Consider the following 16,546-nt stretch of genomic DNA (forward strand, 5'->3'; position numbering starts at 1 on the left):
CAAACACCTTATGTCAGCCTATGAGTTACCATGCTTGTAACTTAAATCTGAGCTAGAGGCAGACGCAAACCACTTTTGCCAAACTTAGTTGAGGTAAAATGGATTGCAAAAATATAAACCACAGAAATTGTCAATTTTCAATTGTTGGCTTGATTTTCAATGGATAATGTTGCTCTACAAAACACAATATCCACAAATGGAATGTGGTTCATAAAACAGCTGGTTGGTTTAGGCTCAAATGAGGTGATTTCCACAAAATTCTACGAAGCAAAGACAACAACAAGAATGACTAACACGCTATACTGCCCCAGGCTACAATAAGCCGTCTTCTATTTAAGCTCACTTGATCTTGTTATTACCAAAACTTGCTAAATTTCGAAAAGTTCAGCTCTTTTTCGACAACTTGCTAAATTTCGAAAAAATTTAGCTTTTTTTCCACAAGTTCATCATTTAGTTGGAAACAGTAGAAACAAAGTTGAGTATTATGAAGCCAGCAGTGATTTGCATCATTTTTCTCTGTATTGGTCTCGGGCATGGATTAAGCTTGATACTGCCCTGGAGGTAAGCATAGTCCACATATTTTTTTTATTTTAAACATATCTAAGGCGACATAGTTAAAATGCAGTTATATTCATGTGTGAAACACATAACTTCCGAATATTAATGTTTGAATGCTGTATAATTTGGCCCTGCTTGTTTATATAGAGACTTTAGCAGGGTAGAAACTGTGTTAAGGTTTGGTATTTGGGTGTAATAACTAATATACCGTATGTTACATGTATTTTTTAGCCTAATATTATATATAGTAGGATGGGGGAAGATGGTACAAATTTAACACATTATATCCAATTATTCTGATCGTGTTTTAAACAATTAACAACGGTCTATGGGAGTCGTGAGCATACGATTTCATAACTCTTTGACTGTTTTTGCCGAATGGGACGAGAAAATAGTATATGAAGGTGTCCCATCTTCCCCTGCCCCACTACATGAAATAATCCTAAAATTATATACCTCTATCGAACTACTTTATATTATATATATATGAAGTAAAATAAACTGCTCATATATATATATATTTTTTATTTATTTTTTATATTTTCTTACATGCATGTTTTTTTATATATCTTCTTATATTTATATATATATATGTTTATTTTATAGAAGGGTTCCAGTTCCACAATTTTCCTTTCCTCGCCTTCAAGTCTCACTTCCAGTTATCCGACCGGCAGTTTTTCGGCCTTTACCAACCACAAGTCGTCCGACATTTAGTCCAAGAACAACAGCCGCTCCATTGTTAAGTAGGGGGTGAGTGGTAACTATTTAAATATGGTGGATAGATGATAATGTGTTTAGAGTCTGCGACCTATGTTCTTTGTATGTGTATATTCACGCCATCCGTTGCGAACTATAAAATAAGGTGATTTTACGTCACTCTCGAGCCTGCATTTTGTTATGTTTGTATGTTTTTTCCTATAACCCAGAGGTAATGGGTTCGAGGCTCGTCTCTGCTACCACTGTAGCGTATGTGTCTTTAGGCAAGGGACATAACAGCAATTGCTCAAACCCAGTGATCACTAATGGGTTGAAAAAATTATCAGCAACACGTAAAAAAAAACTAAAAAAACATTTACAAACAAAGTAACATACATGGCAACTCGTAAGCTGGCACAAGGTGTATGAAATAGAACACCCATGTTTAACAATTGTCGTTTTCTGACCACGCGAGGATAAAGCAAGTTACATTCATTTAATTATATTAGTATTTGTGAACAATTGCTAATGTTTCTATAAATTTTCACTGAAATAAGATTTTCCTATTAGCCGGTGGAAAATTCCAAGTTTCTAACTATGAGTTACGTTACAGCCAAGGGCATACTCTCATAGTTCCGAAAGCGTTTAAAGTGGGCATAAGATCAACAGTTATCCTGAACCTGTATGGATATACTTCAGCAACTGTTTCTGCCTACGTTACGGTAATAAGTTATTATGTTTATTGTTCAACATACAAAGTTTTTCTCATTGAGTGTGTAGCACAGTGGTTTAGTCCCTGCCTTTAATCTAGAAGTTACAGGTTCTAGGCTTGTCACTGCTATCATTTTGGGCTAATGCGTGCTTGGAAAGGACACTTAATAGTAATTGTTCACACCTAGTGATTCCTTATGGTTGTGTCGGCCATACATAAAAATATAAGAATTCTCCAAAAATAATCACCCACAAAAATTTGAACCAGAACCCTGTGTTATACGACCGTTTTTGTCCTGCAATGTGAGGATTAAACATTTATTTTTATTTGTTTATTTTTCGTTCATTCAGGATCCTGGGCGACGCAGCATATTTGCTCAAGTTCCTGCAAGAACACTTACTGCATCTCAGCGCAACAGTCCAATACAATTTCAATTTCAGGTTAACAGTGGCAGACAGAATTGATTTTATTACGTGAAAAAATCAATTTATCTTTATCGTCAGAAAATGGGTAAAGAACTATATTTTGAGACCGAAACATTTAAAAAAAAGAAAAGAAACATTTATGTTTTTTGGGGGGGGGAGGCAATGCCAACAAAACAATATGTTCTATCTTATTGGCTTACCCAAAACTCTCAGGTTTGGTAAGTCAATGTATTGTTAAGTTAATATAAGTATATTGTACGGTAGATAACTGAGCAAGACATCGTTTCGAAAAATATCGGAAGAAAAGTTGAAGTTGTTATATCTTGTGTGAGAGCTACATTTACTTTCACAAAAAGGGTTCAAGTTTTGATTGACAGAAATAGTGGTTACCTGTTTGTGCAGACTGATCGTCCTATATACAGGTAATATTTGTGGTTATGTATGTATGTATGTATGTATGTATGTATGTAGCTTACTTTATTCTTCTGTGGCTGGGAAACGACAGTCGTTATATGAGTGTTCTGTTTCATGCTCCTTGTGCCAGCCTACGAGTTACCATGTATGTTGCTTTGTGGGTGATTAATTTTTTTTTATGTATGGCTGATAACTTGGACAACCAATTGGGGACCACTGGGTTGGAGCAATTGCCGTTAAGTGGCTCTATAACATAAATAGGCAAACTTTGGCCTCAAAGGCTACATCTCCCAGAGTTCAATTATGGTTGTCTAAATTTTTAGCCATACTTTACAAAATAATCATCCAAAAATTTTGCATACATTGTAACACAAAAGCAGGTAGAGGTGTATGAAACAAACAACCCGTGTTATAACGACTGTCGTCTCCATTTCCCAACATGATAAAAAAGTTAAACTCATTTATTCTTATTTCCTTAACATTCAATAATTAATAGACCTGTTTTTTAATTAAACACTAGTAAATAAAATTTAGTATTAATAAATAAATTGGCCAATGTTAAAAGGTCAAATTAAACATTAAATTAATTAGTCAAGGTGACTGATTACCCTCTGAAAAAAATAAGCCCTTGTAACTTAATTTACATTAAAAAAATAAATATAACATACAATATTTAACTTTCGTTTAAATATAATACATAAAACATTTCCACTTGCAGACCAAATGAGCGAGTTGAAATCCGCACCTATCCCCTCCAGCAAGATATGTCCCCAGAAAAAAACGCAATGGTTCAAGTTATCGTAAAGGTAAGGCCGTGTAAGGCCTAAATACAAGTACTGTTATAATAACCAGTTTCTAAGCATATTATGTCATATTCGAGCATGAAAAAACTTCTGTCATATTATTATTTAAATTCATGGATTCTAATGTTTGTTTTTAACTGCAGTCTAAAACTCTTCGAATATATTTTGGCTTTTTCTTTTCATTTAATTACATGTTATAACAATGCAGACCCCAGATGGTATTGGAGTGAATAAAGTAGAACGACAATTACCAGCGTCTGGTTTTATTGACACAACTTTTCATGTAGCCGAACACCCCATGTTTGGGACTTGGTTTGTACAAGCAAAATATGTTTCAAAGGTAAAATAAAACATGACATTTTCATGAATTTTCAAAATATATTTATACTACTATGGGGTAAGATTGGTCCCCTTTAGCACATATTATCCAACGTTCTCTTTTTACTACTAAATTGGTCGAGAAAATAGAATTAAAGAGTGTCCCATATTCCCCACCGTACCATATATGTTTCCAAGATTAATATGAAGTGATATCAAATGAGGTCTTTGCAGCTTACATTATTTTAAATGTAAACTTGTTATCATATGCACAGGCGTTTACCACAACTGCTGAAGCAACTTTTGCTGTGCGAAAATACGGTATGTATAATTATATGAATATAGTAAATTTAATATAGTAGAAAAAATAAATTTATGGTTTAAACATCAAATGTCCATTAAAATATAATATAATACGTTTATTATATATATACCTGAAGAAACAAGAATAATAACTACTGTATTCATAGGCACCTAACATTGGTATGCAAGGTATGCGTATACACCCCGATAATAAATCAGAGTACCCATGAGTACCCAGTATAACTGCATGAACAATTTAATTGCCTATCTCACAAACATGTGTTAAAATAAACAATATACAGTGATGATATTGAAATGTCAGTATATTTCCCAAATAAAAACTAATAATGTGGCGAGAAAAAGTGTTCATGCTTTTACCGGATAAATTTGTATCTTTTAAAACTCATGGTACCTTGACTTTTTAAAAGTTACAAGCCTATGAATAACATATACATATATATATTAACCTTTTTGCTTTTAACCTCCAAACAGTTGTTCCTACATTCAACGTTCAACTTGAATTAGAAAGAAACTACATTCTGATCAGTGATTCACATATTACAGGGAAAATTATGGCAAATTATAGGTAATTTTTGTATAGTATAATACGTATATAGTAGGATGGGGGAAGACAGGACACTTTTAGCAGATAATTTTCAAATATCCTGTCTGTGTCGTGGGGATATGGTTTATAATTCTTTGAATGTTCTTTGTTTACTACCAAATGGGACGAGAAAATAGAGTGAAAAGGTGTTCCATCTTCTCCCACCATACTGTATCTGTTTTTTTTCTGACATTTTTTACAGTAAACAGATTTTTCCCTCTTTAGTCCTAAATACTAATTTGAGTTCAGTTTTAATTAAAACTAATAAATTCATCTGATTTTAGTTACGGGTTGCCCGTGAGCGGAAATTATTTTCTTTCTATGAAACTAAAGCGGTCACAGAATGGGGAACCCCAGGAGTTTTACAAAATGCCAGGAAATGGCACTCTTAAAGTAAGGGATATATAATCTATGGTAGTTAAGCCAGTATAACAAATCTAGACTTTCTAATCTTTTTGAGCGCGTTGTTGGCCACAATAATTTTTGTTAAATAATTTTTTTTTTTTGACAAATATAAAACATAATTTTTGTTGAATAAAAAAAAACAACATAATTTTTTGTTATACATTTTTATGTTTCAGGCCAATTTCAGAAACGGTATTCAACGTTTTAACGTCTCGGTCAATTTATTGCTGAACATTTTAAATCCGGGTGAAACAATTGCTGATTTAGCTGAGATGGGTGCAACGTTCTGTGTTGAAGCTACTGTGAACTGTAAGTGTTACATACAAGCAGTTTCAATTTCCGGCTGTGGCATGGTGGTAAGCGCCTGCCCGTAACCAATAGGTAATGGGTTCAATGCTCAACGCTGATACCATTGTGGGCGAATGTGTCCTTGGGCAAGACACTTAACGACAATTGTCCAACCCAGTGGTCACTAATGGGTTGTCCAAATTATCAGCCATACATAAAAAAATAAAAAAATCCCCCAAAAAATAATCACCTTGTCACCACAATCACCACAAAGTAACATACATGGTAACTCGTAAGCTGGCACAAGGTGTTAAACACTTGTGATAACGACTGTCGTTCTCCGGACACGCGAGGATAAAGTAAGTTACATTACATTACAATTTTCAATATCCTCTATTCTACTTGGCTGAGGTCCTGCAGCTGGCCACGCCATGGGACCTGAGATTTAGGCCAAAGATGGCTCATTACCATAGAGGTCAAGGCCTCACAAGATTTTCCGGCCACGGAGAATAAAGCAAGTTACATTCAATAATTCATTCATGGTTATAACCAGTCTTGAATACCTATTTTCCTATTATGTTAACTTGATTTTTTTTTCACAGCAAGAGCAGATTCAATTATGGAATCTGATGTGACAGCAGATCTCCAGTTTCTTAAATCTCCTTTCATAATAGATACATCCATTACATCAAAATATTACATTCCTCCAGTTGCATATACCTTACAAGTTAGTCCATATGCATATGCCTCTGTAATGTATATATAAGCCATTATATACAGCTGGTAGTATACTACAATATATTATACCTGTCGTGGCAAAGTGGTTTGCACGCCCGCCTATAACAGATTATGGGTTCAAGGCTCGTCGATGTTATCATTGTGGGCGTATGGGTCCATGGCAAAGACATTTAACAGTAATTGCTTCAACCCAGTGGTCACTAAAATTATCAGCTATCCATAAAAAAATAAACAAATCAACCACAAAGTAACACACATGGTAACTCGTAAACAAGCACAAGGTGTATGAGACAAAAACATACATGTTATAACATAAAGGACCTCACCACATAGAATAGAACTGCAATTGTAGGTAGTAATTTTATCACTTTCAAAGTAATCCCCCAGCCACGATAAAAAGTTCATTCATTCATTCAGCTACCATTATATAATGTATTATATTTGCAGGGCATAGTTACGGATGCAATTTCCTTAACTCCAAAGCAAGATATACGAATCCGCATATCAGGTAAACCACTATAATACTCAAAATATTTTTTTTTCATCCTAAAAAGTTGACTGGTCTTGAACTATAGGTGTAATGCCTGAGGTGGCATGTCACCCAAATTTTGAAACAGGGATGATATAATATCTTATGTTACCCTAGTTTTAACCTTAATACAACTTATACACTGCTGTGTTACTTTGTAAGTGATTATTTTTTTAGATTGTTTCATTTTTTATGTATGGCTGATAGTTTGGACAACCTATTAGTGACCACTGGGTTAGAGCAATTGTTGTTGTTAAGTGTATACGCCCACAATCGAGCCCAAAATCGTTGTGTATCGGGATCCACAATTTGAGTAGCACATCACTATACCAACAGCATGTAGAATGTTGTAGCATTACTTCTTTTACACCACACCTTCTGTTACAGTTGCTAGTTCGACTTATACCACGACCACCAACTCGAACGGTAAATTCGTCACTGCATTCAGTTTAGTAGGAAACGGAAATCAGGTAGAAATATTAATTTATGGATTAAATTATGTGCGCCAATGGCCTATCTTGACAAAATAACCTACAAATGTCAGAAACTGTTTTATTCCAAATCTTTCTAACTTAAATCTATCTGCCTGCCATATGTTGTCTTTTAAAAGAGCCTCACCTGGCTCAAAAGCCTTTCCTACCTGTGCCTTGCGGCCCTGGGTACATGGGGTGTAGGTCAAAGTTGGTCTAATACACTTTTTGCGTGGTAACTATTATGCATGTAAGTACTTGCATAATTACTTACCGGTACAAAGTTAGCACACATACCGTCATAGCCGTGTTATCTGCTGTAGGAGGTTGGTTGTTACTTGTATTATTTGTGTAAAGAAAAGTATGGCGGAAGTACAGTTTCACTTTTAACAGCCCAATTTTTTTTTTTTTTTAGTTAGTAGTAGCACCATAAGTATCAAAAAGTATATTATAAACAGGATTTAGCAATATTGCGCTAAAATAAGCTTACCCGATGTTAATACCCGCATACACCGAGACCATGCAAAATAACGCAGTTAAAAATTACAAAATGTCTTTTAAAGCCATTAGCAAATTACAAAATGATTTATTCGAATCACTATTGGCATAAACATTTTACCTAGCAAAAAAGGGTATTAATAAATAACTTTCTGTTAATATAATTTTAGGTGGTTCGTATTCAAACTTTAGATCCTGATATAAGCAATGAGCAGCAGGCACGAGTTAATTTGACCATTCAACCATATAGGTCTCCATCCTCAAGTTATTTGCAGGTACTTTTGTCATCCTATATACTCATAGTGTATAATAATAATAATAATTATTTGTCTCTTCGATTACGGTAGCAGTTTTCAATGTGGACCCCAATTTTAAACCAGCTCTTAAACTGCTGTTAAGTTTCTTTACACACAAGCAGAGCCAAATTATTCAGTCAACACATTAATCAATGAGGCTTCTTTATGTTTAACGACTATGAAATAAGTAAGACTACATTTTAACAATGTCTCTCCAGATTTTGATCCCTATTGCAACTATGCAAACTGGATTTTCATTTTTGACCTCAAAAGTATACTGAATAAAATAAAATCATATTTTATTTCAAGATACTGGCTTCTAGACACACTGTAACAGTTAGAAGAATGTTTCAGTTAACGTTTACCTTTGGCTCAAGCAGACCAACTGACATTCGATATTACGTAAGTTAGTAACAATTGTCAATTTATGTAACAAAATACTCATAATTCCAATGTCCTGTGAATGCAACTTACTTTATCCCTGCGTGGCTAGAAAACGACAGTCGTTATAACAATGGTGTACACCACGTGCCAGCTTACGAGTTATCATGTATGTTACTTTGTGGGTGATTTGTATATATGTATGGCTGATAATTTGGACAACCCATTAGTGACCACTGGGTTGGAGCAATTGCCGTTAAGTGTCTTGCCCAAGGACACATACGCCTACAACAGTATACTGCATTGTTTTCAAACTAGTCTTAGCTTTTCAATACCACAGTTAAGAAAACACCTGCGGGTATTCTGTAAACATTTCTAATTTTATTCTATGTGTTTACCAGGTTGTTGCTCGGGGCGGTATCGTGCTATCAAGTGTCGTGCGCCTGACACCACTGAATCGGCAAAAAACCATAAATGTGTGGCCTACTCAGGCCATGGTTCCATTCGCAAGGGTCGTGGCTTATTATTTTAAAGACAATGAGGTGGTGTCCGGGTCACTCTGGTTCGATGTGGTTGACCAATGCAAAAGAGTGAGTGTAAAAATAGCATTATATGTTTACACGGGTGTTTTTTTTTGCACAAAATTTAGGGTGACATTGCTAAAATGTAGTTACACTCATAGCGGCATACTTTTTGAAATATTAAGGTACCCATAAGTTTTAAAAGGTGCTACGTTTTTATAGCACCAGTTCCTAAATTATATTTTCTTGCAGGAATTGTCAATTGAAGTTGCCCCACTTGTTACACCTGGTGCAACTTTCCCAATTAGAATAACAGGTAACATAAACAAATACCATTCTGTTGGTTTAGGGAATGCGCTGTGTAACAATTTCAAATTTCATAAGTGATGTTTTTTCAAATTTTAAATTTTAGTTTCAATTTTGATTTCAAAAAACTTTTAATTTGATAAGTGATATGCCAAATCTGGCCTGAATCCTAGGTTCTCGACAAGAACCTCGCCCTATAGAATATAGTTGCAACTATAGTTAATAATTTATCACTTTTAAACAAAACTATTGCTACCATTGTGTGGGGATGTGTCCTTGGGCAAAACACTTAACAGCAATTGCTCTAATCCAGTGGTCACTAATTAATTGTCCAAATTATCAGCCATACATAGAAAAATAAAATAATAAGCATCACCCACAAAGTAACATACACAAAGTAACGCTAAATAATAAACAGATTTACTAAATAACAATATAGACCTAATAAATAATAATACCGATTTTTTTTAGGTGCACCGCACGCGCTGGTAAGCGTCTCAGGCGTGGATAAAGCAGCGTATTACTTGTACAATGGAAGTCGTTTGACACGGGACGTCATGTTTAAAAGGATGGAGTCACATGACCAAGGTTGCGTCAGAAATGGTGGGGAAGATTGGAATCATGTGTTTATGGTATGACATTTTTCTGTTTATGTATGTGTAAAGTTGGTACTGTGGGGTAAGATGGGATATTGTTGATGCTGTTTATGTATTGTACTGTGGGGTAAAATGGGATACGGTGAGGCTATTTATGTATTGTATTGTGGGGTAAGATGGGAAACTCTTAAAGCTATTTGTGTATTGTACTGTGGGGTAAGATGGGAAACTCTTAAAGCTATTTGTGTATTGTACTGTGGGGTAAGATGGGAAACTCTTAAAGCTATTTATTTATTGTATTGTGGGGTAAGATAGGATACGGTAGAGCTGTTAATGAATTGTACTGTGGGGTAAGATGGGATATGGGATAGCTGTTTATGTATCGTGTCAAAAACCTATTTGACGAACAATATTGATCATAGGCTTTATTTAACTTAAAAGAAATGTTTCAGTAAAACACATAAGAAAGACTAAGACAACAGTAAGACTAAAACAAGTAGAAAGAATTATACAAGAAAACACAGAAAATGTTAACCACGGGCTTTGGTTATATAATTCTGTAAATATTCTTTGTTTAATATCAACATATGAAGCTGTTTGTGTTCAACTATTGCATGAATAAAACACCAGTGTTTTAATTTTAAAGTTTGCCTACCATGCGAGGATTAATATTTTTATTCATTCTTTTTTTCACAGGGTGCTGGGCTAAGCTTGTACACATCAGAACAAAACCCCACAATCGTAGATTCCTTGAACTGCGATAGAAACAGCAGAAATAAAAGGAATGTTGAGCTTGAAGACTCAGTGTTGTTAACATGTGAGAAATGTTAAATACTTTGTTTCCATTAAAAGTTTAACTTGAAAATAATTAAACAAAAGGTTTGTTTGTCTGCTAGGTGAAGCGACTTTGCTTTTTTTTCTAGATAACTATGTTTTTACTGTGACCGTGTTGTTTTGTCGCTTTATCCTGTCTTTTTGTTTAAAATATTTCTAAATCTAATAGTTTTCTACCGTAATCGTAGAGACAAATAAAAGTTATTTTTATTATTATTATGCAGCTAATACTTTTGGGGCCAACTCTGGTCTAATTTATATTCCATGCCTTTTCATAGGAATAGGTTGGACATATTTTGAATAAAATGAATGTAACTTTCTTATCCTTACCAAGCAGGGAAACGACAGCTGGTATGATACAGGTGTTCTGTTTCCTACACTTTTTGCCCACCTACAAGTTACCATATAGTAGGGTGGGGGAAGACACCTTTAGCACATATTATCTAAATATCTTGTTCAATGAAAAGTTAACAACGTCGGTGGGAGTTGTGAGCATACGGTTTTGTAATTCTTTGAATGTTCTTTGTTTACTACAAAATAGGAGAAGAAAATAAAAGGAAACGGTTTCCTGTTTTTCTGCACCCTACTATATATGTAACTGTTAATTAACACATGCCCACAATCTTAAGAGCATCGAACTCATAAACTCTGGTCTAGAGGCAGGCACACTAACCACTTTTCCACGGCGTTGGTCTAATTAATTTTTTACAGCATTGAATCGAAAGTTACAGCAATGCCGGCGTGATGGTAAACGTGACGCGTTTGTGAATGAAACTTGCGAAATGCGAACTGCAAGATGTGGTATTAACTATGGTGACCAGTACCCTGGTTGCTGTGAGGTGTTTCACCAATCCTGTGTTCAAGCTTCACTTCAGGAGTAGGTGAACTAAATAACATACAGTTTTTATCCCGAAAAAGAAAACAATTTTAAAAAAATGTAAAAAAAAATATTAGAGTTTTTTTAACAAATTTAAAATTTTTTTAAAATCAGCTTTTGTTTATTTGTGGTTAATAACAAATGCACTCATTGGCAATTGCTTCAATCTTGTGGTTTCTTACGAGTTTTTTAAATTTTCAGCTTTGCATTAAATATCAAAAACAAAAATATTTAAAGCAGACACGTGTATGAAACAGAATATTTGTGTTATAGCAACTGTCATTTCCCCACCATACGAGGATAAATAAGTTACATTCTTTTTTCCCAGGCATTTTTATTTATTAGTTTGAACATAATAACTGTCCTATTAATAAATTTTGTAATTTGGCATATCTGTAGCTGTTAAAACTGACTATGTTTAAAAATAATAATCTCTAACCAAAATATTTTTAGGTAATCAATAAAATTGCTTTTAGATTTCAAAAATTTCTTTAGCACATTAATTTAAAAAAAAAATTTACTTAGCGAATTTTTTTGCAGTTCTGGTAACGAAGGTGAAGCAGAAGCAAGCGTGGCTCAAAAACGAGCTTCGTTTCAGGGAGATTCGTCTCCATTTGCTGTCGAAGTGTAAGTAATTCATATTAACATTATCTCCAGGGTGTATTAAACCTTTATCGATAAAATATTTAAAAACTTTCCAGTTTTTACTGACTTTCGTATAGCTCTCTAGCGACACAGGTGTTAGTGCTAGCGAAAAACAATTAATTATACATTTATTCTTTGGAAAAATTGCTACAAGACTGTATTTTGATTTTTTGATGACATCATTAAATTTTTAACGACATGATCAGAAAACTTGTATCTATGTGTTCTCGTCCCCAAAGGGTTAAAGTAGCCCAGTAATTTGAATTTTTTATCATCCAGATTTTGTGTGAGAAATATTACAACTTGATAAAATCAAATTTTTATTTTTCTATTTGAATAATGACAGCGGAGATCAAAAATTAACAACATAAAAAGTAAATCTTCTGCAAAATTAATTTAACCAACATTTCTGTATACATTAAATTCCCAATATATATTTAAAAAAATCAAATTTCTGATTACATATTAAATTCTGAATAAGAACATGAAAAATTTAAACTTCTGAATTCACAATGAAATTTTGTTCATATATTTATATTTATATTTAACATCCTTTTTTAAGGTTTTTATTTTTTTGTTACAGAGAACAGCCAGAGGGGACAATTCTTAGGTAAGCCTATTTCAGTTATGTCAACTATATGATCATTTTTATTTACTACATATTGTACAGTGGAGAAGGTGGGACACCTTTTATTCAACTTTATTGGCTTATTTGATAGTAAACATAGAACATTTAAAGAATTATAAAACCGCATTCTCACGACTCCCTTAGATCGTTGTTAATTAGGAATCCTCACATTGGGTACAACACTGTCGGGACCTCACCCGCATAGAACAGAACTCTAACTGTCTTAGTATTTTTTTCAAAGAATTATAAAACCGCATTCTCACGACTCCCTTAGATCATTGTTAATTAGGAATCCCCACATTTCATACAACGCTGTCGGACCTCACTCGCATAGAATAGAACTCTAACTGTCTTAATTTTTTTTACATTTTTAGCCAAGTAAGCCGGCCAGCAGTTCAATCCCTTGGACAATCTTTGGCTCCAACACGCCTTCCCGTCTTTGCTGTACAAGCCGCTCGTCCTCCATTTTTAGCTATGGTCCACACATTTTTAGGTATGGCCCCACAACCTATGGCCCACAGATTTGTCCCTAATCCGTTTATTCTGTCCTCGAGACCAACACCGCCAGCAACAACAACAACTACAACAACAACTACGACGACAACAACAACAACTACAACAACAACAATGAGCACGACAACTGCCACGTTGCCACCTGTAGTGAACAACCCTGGGCGTGAAAGATCAAATTTCCAAGAACGCTTATCGTGGCCGACGATCAGAATGTAAGAAAAATTTAAAAATTTAAAAAATAAAAATTTAACATTGAGAGTAACTGATAAATTTAACTATTATGTGTTTACTTCAATTTTTACAGCAAGCACAGGATTTATATACATTAGGCCTAAAACTTATAACATGACAAAGAAAGTCCAGTATTTTTTTTCTAAATTTAATTATTTTGTGTTTACATCAAGACACAAGATTTAGCCCTGAGTTGGTTCATTAGGCTCTCTAAAAGCCAAACAGAAAACTTTTTTTTAACTATTTTGTTTTTTAATTTAAAAGTCCTTTTTTTAATTTTAACCATTTAAAAAAAATAATTAAGGTGGCTGTACACAGTATCTGGAATTCGTCTGTTTTGTCCAGATTTCGCTGCCGCATGCGGAATTTGAAAATGAGTTTGCAAACGACTTCGCAAGTGAATTCGAACGCCGGATACTGTGTACAGCCATCTTTACTGTGTTTTTTTTATTTTGACTATTTTGTTTTCTTTATTCTTAATATTGTCTTTTTGCAGTCGACCGAATGGTCATATAACTTCTTATAAGACAGCTCGTGATAGCATCACTACTTTTGTTGTTGGTGCAGTTGGTATGCAGGACTCGCCAGGTAAGCAGATTGTTTTCAAAGGCTTTGATTAATTACAGTAATAAATTTTTTAATATGGGTAGCCTGCTAGAGTATTTAAAAGTTATGCAGAAAATTTAAATATGAGAATAAAACTGTCTTTATAATATAAAAAAAAACACATTTATATTTAAAACATTAATTTTTTGTGTATACTTTAAAAAAACATCATTCGTAAAAAACACATTTTTAATTATTACATCTAGTTCAACGCATTATGAGCACAAAACTGACAACTGCAGGAGATCTATTCACACTTATAATACACCTGGCAGCAACAACATATACATAATACATTAGTAGTTATAGTAAGAAAACAATTATATTTGAAAGATTTTTTTGTAGAGTTTTGTTGAAAAATAAGTATTTTTGTAGCGTTCCCTTTGCATATTCTTTCTCCTAACTGTTAAAAATAAAATAAAACATTAAAATCAAATAAAAATTTGCACATCACTTTGGACTCAAAATAATGTTTAAATTTCAGATGGATTTTGCATTGCACCAACGAAAGAGATGAAAGTTTTCAAAGACGTTTTCGTGCAAATTAATCTTCCGTATTCGATCCGTAAATTGGAACAAGCTCAATTGAAAATAACAATATTTAACTACAATGCACAAAACAACTACACGGTAAGCAAACTAATGAATGTAAGTCCTATCAAAGCAAAAATATAATAATACACCAAGTTGAAAAAAAAATATTTATTATAATAATTTTTTTTATTGAAAATATTTATTAAACTCATACGAGGATAAAAAATGATGTGAAAAACGCATGTTTGACTGCGATGCGGTGTCGCGGCACCAGCACAAAGGACTTAAATGGGCTTTCCGGGTGTTGGGGTAATGAGCCAAATCTGGCCTAAATCCCAGGTCCTTGACAAAGACCTCACCCACATAGAATAAAAAATAACTAACTAATATCACTGTCGATAATTTCTGAACATTAAACAAATATTTGAATAAAAGATCCACGATGTCATTTAGGCAAAATATATATCTTTTAATATACAATTTGTTGGACTTAATTTTGTCTGTTAGATAAATCAACTGATCCTGGTCTGTATTTCTTTACATAAGAATCAACTTACTCTATAAGCATCAGATCAGGGATAGACTCAAAGATTTTATTATAGTTAAGCTGACATACCTTAATATAGAGAAATAAACTCTCCTGAAACAATGAGTTACATATCGCAAACATTTTTTTTAGGAAAACGCAAACAGTTTTTTTACAAAAAGCAAACGTTTTTTTTTACAAAAAGCAAACAGTTTTTTTTTTACAAAAACCTGTGCTACTGCATTTCATGCATGGTAACATTAAAAGGTTATAAAAAGTAAAATATCCATTTAATTACAGTTGCGACTTCATGCTAAAACAGATGACACATTTTGTACAACATTTAAATCAGGTAACAGCATATAGTATTTAGATTTGGTCATGGGCATAAAAATCCTCTAAAAGTTTGAAATATTTAAATCTGTGATCCAAAAAAAATCCAATTTTTTTTTTTGATTTCAGAAGTTATTTCTTATGATATTTTTTCATGATTTTGTATTGGTAAAAAAGTAGATTTTTTTCAGCAAAAAAGATAACTTTCATTTTAAGAAACCAAAAAAAGTGGATTTTTTTTAAATTAAATAAACTTTCATTTTTAGGGGACATAGAAAGTAGATTTTTTTCAGCAAAAATGATAAAACTTTTATTTTAAGGGACATGGGCTCAGCTTGGGACGTTTAATATTGAAGCTGGTGGTTTTGCATCTGCGCCATTGACAGTTATACCACTACTAATACCTTTAACTGGGAGGTCACCAATTCAACTTAAAGTAGTTAACGACCAAACCAATGTAGTTCAGGATTCCATTAGAAGGGAAGTACTAATAGAGGTATGTGTTTGTGTACTGTTTACAAAAGCAAATTAAATGCATGTAACTTGCTTTATTCTCGCTGGTGAGGAACTACAGTCGTTATAACAGGGTGTTTTTTTTCATACACCTCATGCCACCTTACAAATTTTTTTTTATCTATTGTGGCACTGATTTTATTTTTCAGCCACTGACGTTTAACTCAAAACTTAATAGCTCCAAGGATTTATGCAGATTAAGTTTTAACACCATTTATTATCTCATGAACGATTGTAACTTATTTATCCTCGCATTATGGAGCAATGACAGTGGTTATAACATGGGTGTTTAGTTTCATACACCTCATGCCCGATTACGAGTTACCACGTATGTTCTTTTGTTAGTGATTACATTTTTTTACTTTTGTTTATTTATGACTGATAATTTAGGCAACATATTACTGATCACTGGGTTAAAACCACAAAGCAACAGAATTAATGACGA

General features: G+C 33.5%; 1 protein-coding gene across 2 annotated transcripts in view; it reads left to right on the forward strand.

Moving 5' to 3' along the window:
* The first annotated feature begins 37 nt into the window (after positions 1-37).
* The window catches only part of LOC445795 (complement C3), a 27,921-nt gene continuing 11,412 nt past the window's right edge, over positions 38-16,546 (forward strand). Inside the window, exons 1-28 of one of the 2 annotated variants that reach the window (XM_026835919.1) lie at positions 38-561; positions 1,165-1,308; positions 1,868-1,976; positions 2,317-2,406; positions 2,656-2,813; positions 3,524-3,611; positions 3,817-3,948; positions 4,202-4,247; positions 4,722-4,815; positions 5,118-5,226; positions 5,415-5,547; positions 6,129-6,253; positions 6,712-6,772; positions 7,181-7,263; positions 7,932-8,036; positions 8,367-8,459; positions 8,840-9,028; positions 9,212-9,275; positions 9,737-9,897; positions 10,558-10,678; positions 11,407-11,572; positions 12,113-12,199; positions 12,801-12,827; positions 13,220-13,570; positions 14,086-14,177; positions 14,680-14,825; positions 15,556-15,607; positions 15,909-16,084. In XM_026835919.1, the coding sequence (XP_026691720.1) occupies positions 485-561; positions 1,165-1,308; positions 1,868-1,976; positions 2,317-2,406; positions 2,656-2,813; positions 3,524-3,611; positions 3,817-3,948; positions 4,202-4,247; positions 4,722-4,815; positions 5,118-5,226; positions 5,415-5,547; positions 6,129-6,253; positions 6,712-6,772; positions 7,181-7,263; positions 7,932-8,036; positions 8,367-8,459; positions 8,840-9,028; positions 9,212-9,275; positions 9,737-9,897; positions 10,558-10,678; positions 11,407-11,572; positions 12,113-12,199; positions 12,801-12,827; positions 13,220-13,570; positions 14,086-14,177; positions 14,680-14,825; positions 15,556-15,607; positions 15,909-16,084 (3,279 nt within the window). In that variant the 5' untranslated portion in view covers positions 38-484. The remainder of the gene's footprint in view (positions 562-1,164; positions 1,309-1,867; positions 1,977-2,316; positions 2,407-2,655; positions 2,814-3,523; positions 3,612-3,816; positions 3,949-4,201; positions 4,248-4,721; positions 4,816-5,117; positions 5,227-5,414; positions 5,548-6,128; positions 6,254-6,711; positions 6,773-7,180; positions 7,264-7,931; positions 8,037-8,366; positions 8,460-8,839; positions 9,029-9,211; positions 9,276-9,736; positions 9,898-10,557; positions 10,679-11,406; positions 11,573-12,112; positions 12,200-12,800; positions 12,828-13,219; positions 13,571-14,085; positions 14,178-14,679; positions 14,826-15,555; positions 15,608-15,908; positions 16,085-16,546) is intronic. The other variant, XM_026835928.1, reaches the window with a different exon arrangement.

The sequence above is a fragment of the Ciona intestinalis genome, chromosome 1 (assembly GCF_000224145.3).
Source record: "Ciona intestinalis chromosome 1, KH, whole genome shotgun sequence".
Classification (NCBI taxonomy): domain Eukaryota; kingdom Metazoa; phylum Chordata; class Ascidiacea; order Phlebobranchia; family Cionidae; genus Ciona; species Ciona intestinalis.